Raw genomic sequence first — 14,445 nt, 5'->3', positions numbered from 1 at the left:
AATCTGAGAGGCGCCATCTATTGACGAATAGCAATATTTTTTTTTATTGTCTATGGTGGTGAGTAGAACTATCGAGAATAACAGACAGTTTAAATTGTATGTAGTGATTCTACTCCACAAGAGATGGCGCTTTTTTAAATAAATGAAATCATTCCTAAAATGGCAACACTAAACAGTTCTGTCATTTCTGTTGAATGAAGGTCGGCAAATTCAATTTTCAAATATAACGACGGAAATACCGGGCTCGATGCATTGCTGATTTTGATTCATTGAAAAGTAAATAAATAAACGAAATATGCGTATTAATAAGTGAAACCTGGTTTGTGTTACACCAATTTAAAATGGAGCCATCGAAGGAGGCAATCGCTGTGCGTATCACGCGGTTGAATCGCCTAATTTTGGGTAAAGTGACAGGTGGAACTACCAGGTTCAGCAGAAAGACAATAGATCGCGAAGCCCTACTGGATGCTCTAACTGTTCTGTATGATGAGTGTAATGATGACCCCGTCAAGAAGAGCGATGACTTGGTTAAAGCTTTTTTGGATAAGTGTAAGTTGGTCTTTGTTTTATCCCCCACATAGTGAGTAAAAGTTCATCACAGTTGATAGTGTACATTTTAAACTCATTCCGAACTTAGCTATCGTCTCTAAGTATTAACAGCTGCACTCATTGCATGCAGCTGGTTTTTAGGTGTACTTTTTGTGTATATGCTCACCAAGGATATTCTAGAGATACAAAAGCAAGCGCGGATCCAGCCCTCAAAAAAGGTTGTGGTCACAGCTACTAGAAAATCGGAACTAGAAGCGGCTACTAGAAAAGTAAAAGTCGGAGCATGAACATGCTCATTAAAAATTATGCAAGTCGTTTATGAACTTTTGAATGAAATCATTTCCTTTTTTCTGAGCATCAGGACTTTGGCATTAGGAATGAAAATAAACTTAGGAGGAAGTTGGACCCGATAAAAAAAAATAGTTTCGATCCAAACCTATTTCAATTAATAACTTCTAGTAGCCAGTAAGCCAATATAGGGAGGGTTTGACGCATTTGGTGCACTTCTCAACTACCAGTGGCGGCATAGCATCGGGTGGCACCCCGGGCTGCTACCTATTGAGCACCCCAAAAAAAAAACGACAAAATAAAATTACGAACCAATCTAATAATGCTAAAAAAAACTTTTTTTTTTTAATATATCTAAACTCATATTATGCTCACTATCAGTTCCATCTCTAGCTTATGTACCGGGTGCAATCATTACTAAAACACCCCTATGTATGGAAAGATTGTGAGTAGTTTTGTTTTTTGCGCGAGCGTAGCAAGCGGGAACATTTTTTAGATTTCGTCGTAGTTACCAAGTTATAAAACCAAAAGCGAATACGTGGTATAAAACCGTATAAATTTTTTAAAATTTTGGGGTCTTGGGACACGAAATCACAGAAACAAGTAAAAAAAAAGCCACTGCTAAGTGAAAAAACCGCGAGCGTAGCGAAAGCGAGATTTTTTGAGTTTTGGTACTGTTTTGTACAAAAAAATTTAAAATAGTGACTATTGTAAATAATAATAATTTTATTGTAATAGACAGTTGTGTTGCTGGGAAGTTTGTTTTGTTCTTCACCGCTTCTTGTTAATCAGAAAGTCCTGAAAGAGGGCGTTATGGGGGTGCTATCCTTTTATACTTTCAATTTTAACTTAAACTAATCTAACGTTTTCGACATTGGACTTAAACCACCGCAAAGTGAAAAAGCCGCGAGCGTAGCGAGCGCGAATTTTTTTGAATTTTGGGACACAAAAGTACCTCAAAAACTAAAGCTGTAAGAATAAAAATATGGTGATCTCGAATTAGTAAACAACAGTCATAAAATTAAATGCAACAAAAAAAAAGTATTATTTTGTTCCTTAGTGTTATCATCAGCCTATCGATTTAAAAAAACCGTAAAAGTGTGATGTCACAAGTCTAGGTAATAAGGTTGTGGGCATGCCCATCGTGCCCACAACGGTGGATCTGCCCTTGTACAAAAGGCAGAAAAAAACTGGTTCTCATTCAGAATTTCAATAGAATTAACTTGCATACACAATTTATACATTTTTCAAAGTTTTTCAATCAAGGCTTATCATTATGTTGATGTATTTAAACATTGTTTAATTCAAACTCAACACTTTGAAACTTCTGATTTTAAATAATCTAGTAATTACAATTAATAAAGCACTAATCTGGTAATTGTAATTACAAGATTATCTCTATATCAGAAATTTAATAGTATATATTTAAATTTCATGAATAGTAATCATACAATTCTATCTAAATGACCTAATAATGTAAATGCTAAGGCAATTTTGTTTGTTTATTATGCTTAAATATAGAAATGGCTGAACCACTTAAAATATAATTTGACATTTACACAGTTCCCTGAATATGGAGATAGGCTTCTTTTTATCCAGGGGCATGTAGTTCCCACTGATTATAACTCCATTCCAGTAGGCATTTAACTAAAGATAAACAATCTCGAAAGTCCAGGCTAAAAGTATGCCAAAGGAGCATGGAGCATTGCCTGCTCAACATACGGCTTAATGACCGGATACGCAACACCATTATCCGGTCCAAGACGGGCATACTCGATGTGGGCAATAAGTCTGCAAAGTTGAAGTGGGATTGGGCGGGTCACATCTGTCGAATACACACGGACAAGTGGGCCAACATCACCACAAACTGGATCCCTGAGGATGGAAGGCGACCGAGAAGGAGACCAAGAAAATGCTGGAGAGAAGACTTGGACAGCTTCCTCTCGGACTGGCCACAAACAGCGATGGACAAAGAAAAATGGAAGGCTATGGGGGAGGCCTTTGCCCAGCAGTGGGACAGCATAGGCTAATAAAAAAAAAAAAAAAAAAAAACAATCTTAGATAACTTTTACTTAAAACTGAGCTTCAAAGTAAAATACAGCTTACAATAAATGTAAATGCAATAACAGCAATTATTGTTTATTTGTTTGTTAGTAATAAAATTGTATAAAAAATCTAAGATTGTTAACCTTCAGTTAAGAGCCTACTTAAATGGATCAGTAGCTACTGGTTCATAAGAATTTATATTGAGAAATAATTCATAACAATTGAAGATTTTATTAATTTTATTATAACATTACAAAAGCATAATATTTACTTTAGTATTATTCATTGTTTTGTGTGTATTTTCAGATCGCAGCACATTGGCAGAGCTGCGAAGGACTAGAGTGTGCATCTCTGACTTTGAGATGATTCAAACTATTGGCCGGGGACACTTTGGAGAAGTGCATGTATGTTAATTGTTGTATTTCTTCAAATTATTAATTGATGTTGCACTGTGTGGTGACCAGTTGGTACAATTATACAATTATCATCTTTGGTTGTCATTTGTAATAGTTTTCAATAGTCCCAGCTTACCATAACTATACCTGAGAAATAAATTATACATTAGAAAATTATATAAGCATATTAATTCGTTATCAGTTCATGCACAGCAAACATTTTCTTATGTATCTCAGATGGTGAGAGAGAAACAGACATGTGACGTGTATGCCATGAAGACATTGCGCAAGGAGCAAGCTCGCAAGCGCGCAGACGACGAGCGCGATGTGCTCGCCGCTGCCACGGGACCCTGGATGCCCAAGCTGCAGTATGCTTTCCAAGTAAGTCAAATATTCCTAGTTTCATATTTCTTGTGTTTTGGTACATTAATCAAATATTCAAACAATGATCTCATCATCCACTTCTTGTTTTTATTTATGGCTCCTTTTGTTATTTTCGAGGATCATTCTCTGACCTTATCAATAGGAAATAGACCTTAATAATAATCATAACAATTGAGTTGATGAAAGTACTATTGCTAAGATATTCCTACCTGCAGGTTTGTAGGTATTAGGGACTAACTCTTGTACAGCTTTTGCCAACATAAGCAATGATTTTGTATGGTAACATGTAGTCATTCTACTACCTTGATAGAGATGCGATTGCCTACCCATTTCATTACCTGGATTGTACCCAATACATCGTAGTATTTATTTATTGCACAAGAGTGACAAAGTCTTTGGAACCGTGCAACTATTTTGTCGTTTCGAAAGAGCTTTTATGGGCCTATTTAAAAAAAAAATTGACTTGACTTTTTCTCTGACAGGACAGCAGTAACCTGTACTTAGTGATGGAGCTGTGCTGCGGCGGCGACCTGGCGGGGCTGCTGGCGCGGCGCTCGCAGCCGCTGGCGGAGCGCGACGCCGCCTTCTACGTCGCCGAGGTGGCGCACGCGCTCAAGGCGCTGCATGCCATGGGATACGTGCACAGAGATGTCAAACCACACAATATATTGCTCGATAGGTGAGAACTTACTACTTATATAATACATAGTAATATTGTAAAAGCGAAAATCTGTTTGCATGAAAGCATAGCAAGCTTTCATGCAAAAACTACTTCATTTAGATACTACTTTACACTAATCATCATGAAACTTTTTATCAACACACCACACGGATGAAGCCGCAGGTGGAAGCTAGTATTATTATAATAAGGTATTATGATATAACGCTAGGTAATGATGACAAATGTTTTCAAAGGCCTATGGAAATGCTCTTCTCTACGCGTTGATTGACTAGCTAGGTAATGGAGAAAACAGCAGAACTGGCTGCAAGCAATCCTAAAAAAATACTAGTATGTCAGCAGACAGAGATGTAATTTCCATTGCATAAGAGTGTCTGGAACAAATCGCTAGTTAGCGATAAAACCGCCAATTTTACACTTCTTTATGTGTTATAATTTCCTGTGTTGTTAATTTTCTTAGTGTACAATAAAGAATAATCTAATTTAATTGTCCTTAAAGCGTTGATCACCGTAACTATACTACCATGTAGATGCGGTCACGTGAAGCTGGGCGACTTCGGTTCGGCGGCGCGGCTGTCGGAGGGCGGCTGCGGCGGCGTGGCGCCGGCCACGGCCGACTACATGGCGCCCGAGCTGCTGGCGGCCGCCGACTGCGCCACGCACACTGTGTGTCAGCACTACTGCGCTCGGCTTGTTACCTCCGCCATTGTGCGTTGCATGTGCTTCTCTATACACCTTGCATCTTGGATCGCGCACCTAATGTTGCTCAAACTCAAAAACATTGATAAATTGGACCGATAAATTCACGACACTTTTCGTACGTCTAAAACAAAAGAAATCCCCCGAAACACCCAATACTTTCAATGTGTTTTTGCTGGGAAGAAGTGGTGTAACAAACTCCCCAGCAACTTTAGGAATAAGTAATTATCAGAATTCCTTGTCGCTTCACTGCTAGGTACACTATTACAGACCTCCTCTCCTTCTCTAGTACAGAGAAGTATTCTGTGATAATTACTGATCTATGTCTGATCAAATAGTGATCGGTGATTTCAGACTAAAAGAAATAACCAATGATGTAATACATAATAGTTTGGTGCAAACAATCAACATGCAATGTCGTAACTAAATTAGATTGCAAAAGTAGCAGCAATTAGAGAGAGTAAAAATAACAAAGCATGATAATTGTGGAAGTAATAACAACAATAAGTAATAATGGATGGGCACGTAGAAATTAACCAAATATAGATTTAGACAATTATAAAATGGAAAGTAGTTTTTATGTAGTTACCTGTCATAGTTAAAATATTGTAGTATGTTTTGTATGAGTAGATAGGTAATTAAATGTTGTTTGTGCAGTCATCATGTGACTACTGGTCGCTTGGCGTCATCGCGTTCGAGCTGGTGACGCTGCGGAGACCGTTCTCTTCGGGAGAAGACGACTCCATTGCTCAGATACTTAGTAATATACAAAGGTGAGTTAATATCCTACTAGAGTACTATCCCATATTGATTTTGGTTACGTTACCCTTCAAATCGACATGTATGCGTGCACGAATATTCAACTCGCACTTGCTCTGTAACTGATGTTGCATTGTATACTGGAAACAACTTTGCGAGTCTTTGATTTTAGCATATAGTTGAAGGTAGGTAAACCAATTTAGTTCTTTAAATATTCTCGTCCAAGTTCTTCAGACGTTTTTATACGATAATATTATAACGAGGAAAAAAATAATATTAATTTGTTTGTTTGTAATGGATAAACAACAAGACCGATTTTAAACATTCTTTCACGGTTGAAAAGCTACACTGTTTTCGGGTCACATAGGCTATATTTTATGCAGGTAGATCCCACGGGACGCGGGTGAAACCACCCGAAAACGGCTACTTATACTTAGTTTACCGAGTATATATTATGTTGTTGCACCAGCTACGAGCGGTCGTCGTCGCCGCAGCTGCCGTGGGACGAGCCGCCGGCGCCGCCGTCCCGCGAGTGGCGCAGCCTGACGGCGGGGCTGCTGCGCGTGGTGGCCGGCAAGCGCTACTCCTACCTCGACACGCTGCAGCACGCCGCGCTCGCGCATCTGCCCGCGCATAACATACGCGACCAGGTCAGCTCCTAAACAAATATGTTGTAGCTCTGATGGAATCAGCCTTCAAACAGCCCATAACAAACATTTAACAAATCTTTGTTATGGGCATTTAACAAATCTTGAAGATTCGTTCTTGAATTTGTATCTTGTTTGTATCTTGAAGGCTGGTTCCATCACGGCATATCATATGTTGAAGATTCACATTCATTATATTCAGATGCTTGAAGGGAATTCATAAACTACTACCTAGATAAAAGTAGTACATAAGAAAGTACATAAAGGAGTTTACATTATGGGGTGTAGATACATAAGGGAGTATATGTATAGCGAGAGAACTTTGCGATCGGACATAAGAGGGTACATAGGGAGAACACAGAGGAACACATTTGGGAGTATTTAGTGGGATTACATAAGGAAGTCTAAAGGTGTATGTACATACATATGGATAAGTACTATAAAATGAAAGGAGATGGCCAAATTTTCATAGTAAAAAAAACCAGAATCGACAGCAACGAAAGGGGTACCAATGGGTTCATTATGATAGACCTTTGATGGTACCAAAAAATCCAGCCTGAAATCCATGGGGTATAGGAGCTATATCATATTTTCACAAAATAGGTTATGTTGAATTTATGTTGATTTTTAAGATCATTTACATCAAGGCACATAAAAAACAAGGTATACTAACATTATACAAGCCAATATTAATATCTCCATAGTTACAGACTTTGCCTGGTGACTAAAAGATCTTGATTTTGACCCCTACCCATTGCACTATTGACATGAACCACTCCAGAAAAGATTAAACACCGACCTTATCTACTTGGAGAGGTTTCCCAGCTATGTGCAACCTTCATAAACTGGCAAAGGTAAATAATAAAAATAAAAAAAAACTATTATTAGGTGCATCGGCCCAGAAGTCAGTCTTTTTATAAAAAATAGTTTAGCATATTCAGTCATTGAGTTCCCTCGATCTTCTCTTCTCTCCATCATCAAGTTAACTTAAAACCTCCACTCTTGTATAGTGCTTATAGACATACAGCTGAGTGTCAAGTTTTTACCCTATGCACGCCTACAACTTCGTAAGTTGTCCTCGATTTCTCAGGGTTTCCATCATCAGATCCTGATCTGACGACTATGGGAACATCTGGGAAGTATACCCTATCAAACAAAAAAATAATTTTGCAAATCCCAAACGTCTAAAGAACAGCAAATAGTAAAGGCAAACTTTTTCATAACCTAAATTCTTGATCGAAAAACCGTTATAAAAAGAGAACCCCATGGTTTTCGGATGATATGAAATACTTTTTTAAATCCACACATTATACTGAATCCAATGATACATGTAAAGTTTCTGTCGACTCTGGGTTTTTTTTTTGGCCATCTCCTTTCCTCCAATCTGCTACAATGTACTTATTTTGTAACTTGGTACTTCCTGGCAAGATTGGTTGTCACATTTTCTGGCTTCCTTCTCTTCTGAACTCCTGACCCCCGTTAAGATTAATCTAAAATAATCACGATCGCGATGTTACTGTTTGACGTGCTTCTTGAGAAACGTGGGCACGTATTTAACTTGTTATAATTGTTATTATAACTTATATCCGCGTAAACACAGCTGAACCTTTGTTCGACCCGTGCGACAGCAACGATACACAATAAAGACTGAGGAAATGTAATCGTTCAGGAACCACTGCCCTGACTCCTTACATTCCAAAAAATACTCATCATTGTTATCAACCGCGTGGTATGAAGCAATATCCTTCGATATCAATACTGGCATTACTTATCATTATCACATATTTTTGCATTGTTATAAGAATGTAATGATTCCTATTGAAGTGGGATAATATATAAGGTGGACAAGCTCGTGACTAAGTCAAAGCCGCACGGTTCGATCGATGACGGTTCAGCAACGCTCGGCGCAGTCGGTCTGTGGATGGGTGACCATCTTAATGTAACAAGTACTGTAGTGTTGCTTAAGGCGTGATAAGCTGGTCGGTAGCTGTGATTTGAACATCTTTGGCTGTCGTTACGGGTAATCAGAAGTCAGTAAGTGTTAGAAGCACTAGCAAGGGGTATTGGGTTGGGTGGGTGAGACTGGAAGCTGAGTTCGACATAGTTGTGTGTTGTGGGATGTGTGTGACGGTGGTTGTGGTGAGCAGGCGCCGCCGTGGGTGCCGCTGGTGCGCGGCGCGGAGGACGCGGCGCACTTCAGCGTGCCGGTGCGGGCGCCGCCGCCGCCCTCCGCGCAGCCCTTCCGCACGCGCCCGCCCTTCGCCGGACAGCTGCCCTTCGTCGGTCAGTATACCAAAACACCTAGATACATTCTACTGTACACCCAAACCACTAATAACTTAGATTCCCCAATTTATTTCCAACGAATTTGACTCTTCGTAATCATTAATTTGCTTGTTTACCAATCTAAAATTATTGCCTAATTCGGAAACAGCGACAATAGTAAAATACATAACATTGCGTTATGTATTTTAGGGATTGTTAAACCTAGTTTGAATAAACACAAATGATCTATGTAAACAGTCCAACTAAATCACAACAAGTTTGTTTTAAAGTAATATTCACGTGAAATGCTGTTTGTATACAATCATTTACAAATACGATCGTTTTACCCATTGTTTGAGTATTTAGTAATGAAATCATTTGTAGTAAGACGTAATAATTCGGGTGTTAGTTAGAGACAGTAGCGTGTTTGTGTTGCAGGCTACTCGTACGTATCGCAGGACGACAGCGAGGAACACAGCGGGGGGTTCAACGCCTCGCACGACTGCACAGCTATTGACTTAGCTACCTTCAAGTGAGTTCACTTTTATGTTATACTTGCTAAATGAGAACACCTTACGACAACATGGTCTTGTGCCCTTTGTGTATGAAATACGTGCGCGTGTGTTTGAAACAAGGTTTAATCTATGAAGCCTATATAATTTGAAGGTCACGTCAACGTTACATTTTTACATTCAACAATAAAACAATTTCAATTCTTTTAAATCAATCCGTGCGTGTAATTAATGATTGTAATGTTGATAATCAGGTCAGCAGAGAAGTTAGCGGCAATGCGGAGTCGCGAGATCACTTCGCTTCAGGCGAAGCTTGCGGAGGCGGAGTCGCAGGCCAGCGCCGGCATCGACCGCGTGAGGAACGAGGCCGAGGCCGAGGCCGAGAGGCAGCGCGCGCGACTGCAGGCCGAGATCACGGCGCTTAGCTTGCAGAACAAGTAAGCTTGGATCTTTTAAGTGAAATTCGTGTTTATTTTGTAAATTTTTAGAATTGTATTTAATTCTAGAAATTGACAAAAATTGACGGATGAGCATATTATTATGATTTGTGTATTAATTAATAGTAAAACTGACAACGAATGAGCCTGGAACTTACGACACAGGGAATCCTAGTGTGAGTTTCAGGAATCAAAACAATCATATGTAACTTCTAAAGAATAAATTATTCTTATTCTTATTTAAGAATTCTTGAAAAGTGTCTTATTCATATATCCATTTTTGATGATTGTATATTCTATTATACTCCGATACGGGTCAATAAAAATCGTGCTACTGGTCAGACGTCTAGAGCGTCAAGTGGAGGTAGAGCGCGAGGAGCGCATGGCGCTGCAGCGCTCCAACCAGGAGCTGTCGTCCAGCATCGCCGAGCGCAACAGTGCTGAGGTGCGCAGTGCCCGCGCAGCCGCTGCAGCGCTGCAGGTCGAACGCGATACCCTCCGGGACGACTTACAGCGACTGGAGGGACGGCTAGACATGCTGGCCGCCGAGTGCAAGCGAGCCGAGGCCGACGCCGACGCCGCCCGGGCGCAGCAACAACACTATAAGGTTGGTCTTTATAGAGTGATGTGCTGTGCATGTGTGCTTATGCTATGTCGTTGATAGTACCTAATGATGTCTACATAGTTCCAAATAAATAATGGGCTAAGCTCTAAGGTATAAGTTTTATGCTTATTTCGGGTTGAACTGTAATTTTACATGTTAGCTGTCAGAAAATATTGCAGTATTTTATGTTACGTTATATGTACCTTACTTGAGCTACCCAATTGTGTGCAATTGGCATTTTCAAAATCATTTTTTTTTTTTATAAAGTGTAGTTTTCAGTAAGTATATATTTGAATGTATATTAGTAAATAAAGTGGTGGAGTGATACGGCAGGATATAATAGAGCGCGTGTACGAGCTGCGGCACCGCGCGATCACGGAGCTCAACGTGCGGCCCATCGTGAGTGCCCACCGTGCATCTAGTACTTAACTCAGTAGTCCTTGCCGTAGTGTATCGTGTAGGGGTTTGTTCACATACACCGGCTCGGAGAGCATCGGCGCGCATTTTTCTTTTCACACAGGCCGGAATCGGCTCCGATCGGCTGAAAGAGAGACCGAGAAAAAGTACGCTACCGAAGCCGATCAGCTCCTCCTATTATTTCACACCAAGCGCCTTCGAGCATTCTTAATGACAAAAGCAGTGCACATGCAAAAATAAACCTTACTACCATTACTTAGTACTCGATTTTCAACGTGTAAAGAATTTGCTTCCCTCTCCGAGCCGGTCTGTCTGAACGGACCCAAGTAGTGTAGTGACGATAAGCCGCATGCTTTATGTTCGACCTGTAGAAAATGGGCGGTTTTATATAGGGACTGCGTCACGTCGTCTATAAACAATACTTTTGTTTTCAAACTAGAAGTCGGTATCAGAGTAGGTAGACTGAGTATGGGATAGGTGGATGTCGTGTTCATGTGTTCGGGTTGCTGATATCGTGACGGTAAACCAACAATTTTCAAATGTTGATCATAAAACAAAGGATGGACAAATTTTAAGGATTAATGCATGCCATGTATTATGTGTCTCTAATGATTACGTATAGATTTGACGATATGTTGTAGACTGCTTGCTAGCATAAGCTAATAACTACCTTATGTATTTAGTATAAGTAAAATTTCTAAAAGTGTAAAATCAAGAAAAGTAAATTTAATATCTGTGTTGGAGTAAAAAGTAGGTAGTACAATAGGCATGATGACTGAAAATAGTAAATAGTCCGTGTTTTAGATAAACCTAAAATAATGGACATGTATTTTTTATTTTCTCTCACAAACAAATAAACAACGAAGATATAACACTATTGAATTATTATTGTGTGTTACGTCACTTCCGTGTACAAATTTGACACACTAGTGACGTCACAAGCCCCCACTCTCAAGCTCTGTTGAGTTATATTTTAATAAATATTTACCGTCTTACCACAACAACTTTTAAACGTCTGTTGAACACTTGTCTAAAAAAAGTCAAATCATAATTTGACAATTTATTTCAACGTTATGACGATGAAATAAGGTCCGTTTTGCAGCCACTCTTTTTTTAGACAAGTGCGGGACAGATGTTCAAGTTTTTGTAGTAAGGCTGTTAATGTTTTGTCAAAATAAAAAAAAAATACGTGTCTATTATTTTTGGCTAATCTAAAATGCGGGCTAATTAGAATCACTATTTTTTATTTTATCTTTGTCATGACGCCTATTGCAGGACACGATAGCGAAGGAGCGGGCATTGCGGCGTCAGACACTGAGCGGTGACGCAGACAGCCGGTCAGCCGCACGCGTTGCCGCCGCCGACGCCGCCGCCGCCAACGAGATGCGAGCCCGACAGGCCACCGAGAAGAAGCTCGCCATTCTCGACGACGAGAACAAACGCCTCACCGACGAGCTCGACGCCGCTGCCAAGACTCTCGCCTCTATGCAGGTTTCTATTGTTTTCATCGCCTCTTTACGCTAAGTAAACAAAGACTGAAGAAATAATGGTCTATCGCTTTCCACATCCATAATAGGAGATGATTTCCCAAGTCTTAAATTCAAATTCAAATATTTTATTTCGGATTTCTCCATATGTATAGTGTTAGTACAACTTAGCCTAATGTTAGTATTAAATTAAAATCGAATATAACAAATGTACAGGTAATTTAATAAACCAATTAACTCAGACATTTGAATTAAAACAGATTGCTTTCTAGCATTTTTTTCGGCTCTTATTTTACATACATATTGAACTTTAAGATGTTTTATGAAATGCTGATTTGTAAGACATTTGTTCAGGAAAAGTTGAACGAGAAGCAGCGAGAAGCCACCACGGCGTCGGAACAGATGAAGGAGTTACAGGTGCAACTGGCGCAGGAGCGGGTCAAGGCCTCCACTTTACTCGCGCAAGTACAGGTACGTGATGCACAAGTAGTTGACAATGTGCAGCTTTGCAGTTATGTAAATTTTATGGTAATAATAGTTTAAAAAACGTTTTGTCCAAATAGAGTAAAGATTTTATAAACACTCCACGATTCCTTTAGCGTGTTTTTTAGTTTTTTAAACTGTTATTTTTATTTTATACTTTTTATACCTAAATAATACGGACGGCCACCATGTTGAATTTTGGTCATGTTTCTATCTTTTTCGTATTCTTGAAAGCAAGCCTTTTTTTGATACCCATATTGTGGGAGTGGATTTCAAACAGCCAGTCCGCCATCTTGGGGATGCCGCCATGTTGGATTTGTAATGACCTTTCTTAGCTAGTCATGTCTTGTCATCAGAACTCAGAGCGAGTGTAAAATGTCATTTTAATCGAAGACCGGGAAGTGGGTAAAATAAGATTTTCTTATATACTTAGTTACAAGTGAAGCTAATATAAGCGTGTTAAAATGTAGTAATATAATGACGCACAACACGTTGTTGTGCAGGAGCTGGAGCGCGGCGTGGAGGCGTCGGTGCGGCGCGAGTCGGCGCTGGAGGAGCAGTGCGCGCGCACCGAGGCGCGCCTCAGCGAGCGTCTGCGCGGCGCCGAGCAGCGCGCCGCCTCCGCGCTGCACGACGACGCCAGGCATCGGGAGAAGGTGACATACGAGCTTCATCTACCATACTCAGTCCGACTTATATTCATCCCCGAAAAGTGTGCTAAAATGAATGTAGAGGATGATAGATGGAGAGGAAGAGGAAGGCCTAAGAAAAGATGGATGGACTGCCTGAAAGATGACATGAATAGGAAGGGAGTGAGTGTCAGTATGACGAGTGACAGGATAAAATGGAAACGAAAGACATATTGCGCCGACCCCAAATAAAATTGGGAACAGGTCAGGAGGAAGGGAAGGGAGAACAAAATGAAAAATCCCTGCAATGTTTACTACTAAGATATATTTGTCAGGTGAACACACTAGAGCAACTAGTACGTCAGCTGGAACGCGAAGTAAGCGCTCTGGAGAAGCGGTCGTGCGCCGCGTGTGCCGCCGCCGCGTCCACGTCCGCGCAGCCCGAGAGCGAGCGTGGCACTGAGCCGCCCAGTGCTCGCACGCCGCACAGCGACACCGAGAGCGTCGCCGACGCGCATGCGCACGCACACGTCTCGCTCCTCAAGGAGCAGCTCGAGCGAGCTGAGGCACAGCTGCAGGTAACGCCTCATGTCACAACTATGTGACCATCTGCGTCTAGCATAAAGTTATATCGGGTGTGTCGTACCTAATCACATTAAATTAAATACGTTTTATACACTGGTTTATATATTATGTCGATTAGCACAAAGAAAAAAATAAAATACACAAAAATTCTAAAATAAAAAATGCGAGAGTTAGAACATATAAGAGTCAATTATTACAAACAACTGAAATTCTCCCATGAAAACTGACAGCTGTCGGCTGGTCAAAACATTCAATGCTCCTAACTTTATCTCTTTACACATGATGTTGTAAATTATGAAAACGAAAAATGACTCCTGTGGCTAAACCACTGAATGGATTAGGTTATTTTTTTTTTTCACAATTAGAATATAATAAAGTATATGTGATAGGATTTAATGTGATTAGGTACGACACACCCGATATAGCACTTGTTTTATGCTACATGTTTCCTAGGCTCGAGCCGAAGAAATTGCAAGTCTGCGTCAAGAGGCTAGAGCCGCTAATCTAGCGAGATGGCGGAAGGTAAGAATACCTGAATAAATAACTTTTTCTGAGTACTCAACTTAGATCATGCCTAATT

General features: G+C 40.2%; 1 protein-coding gene across 1 annotated transcript in view; it reads left to right on the top strand.

Annotated features, from left to right (window-relative positions):
- The first annotated feature begins 209 nt into the window (after positions 1–209).
- The window catches only part of LOC124639633 (citron rho-interacting kinase), a 30,661-nt gene continuing 16,425 nt past the window's right edge, over positions 210–14,445 (top strand). The window contains exons 1-16 of the mRNA XM_047177072.1: positions 210–549; positions 3,190–3,287; positions 3,516–3,659; positions 4,145–4,341; positions 4,872–5,049; positions 5,698–5,813; positions 6,269–6,449; positions 8,594–8,729; positions 9,150–9,243; positions 9,478–9,660; positions 10,003–10,267; positions 11,957–12,172; positions 12,523–12,639; positions 13,155–13,307; positions 13,616–13,858; positions 14,319–14,387. Of these exons, the coding sequence (XP_047033028.1) occupies positions 342–549; positions 3,190–3,287; positions 3,516–3,659; positions 4,145–4,341; positions 4,872–5,049; positions 5,698–5,813; positions 6,269–6,449; positions 8,594–8,729; positions 9,150–9,243; positions 9,478–9,660; positions 10,003–10,267; positions 11,957–12,172; positions 12,523–12,639; positions 13,155–13,307; positions 13,616–13,858; positions 14,319–14,387 (2,598 nt within the window). The 5' untranslated portion in view covers positions 210–341. The remainder of the gene's footprint in view (positions 550–3,189; positions 3,288–3,515; positions 3,660–4,144; positions 4,342–4,871; positions 5,050–5,697; positions 5,814–6,268; positions 6,450–8,593; positions 8,730–9,149; positions 9,244–9,477; positions 9,661–10,002; positions 10,268–11,956; positions 12,173–12,522; positions 12,640–13,154; positions 13,308–13,615; positions 13,859–14,318; positions 14,388–14,445) is intronic.

The sequence above is a fragment of the Helicoverpa zea genome, chromosome 19 (assembly GCF_022581195.2).
Source record: "Helicoverpa zea isolate HzStark_Cry1AcR chromosome 19, ilHelZeax1.1, whole genome shotgun sequence".
Lineage (NCBI taxonomy): Eukaryota > Metazoa > Arthropoda > Insecta > Lepidoptera > Noctuidae > Helicoverpa > Helicoverpa zea.
This window is presented reverse-complemented; position numbering and strand designations above follow the sequence as displayed.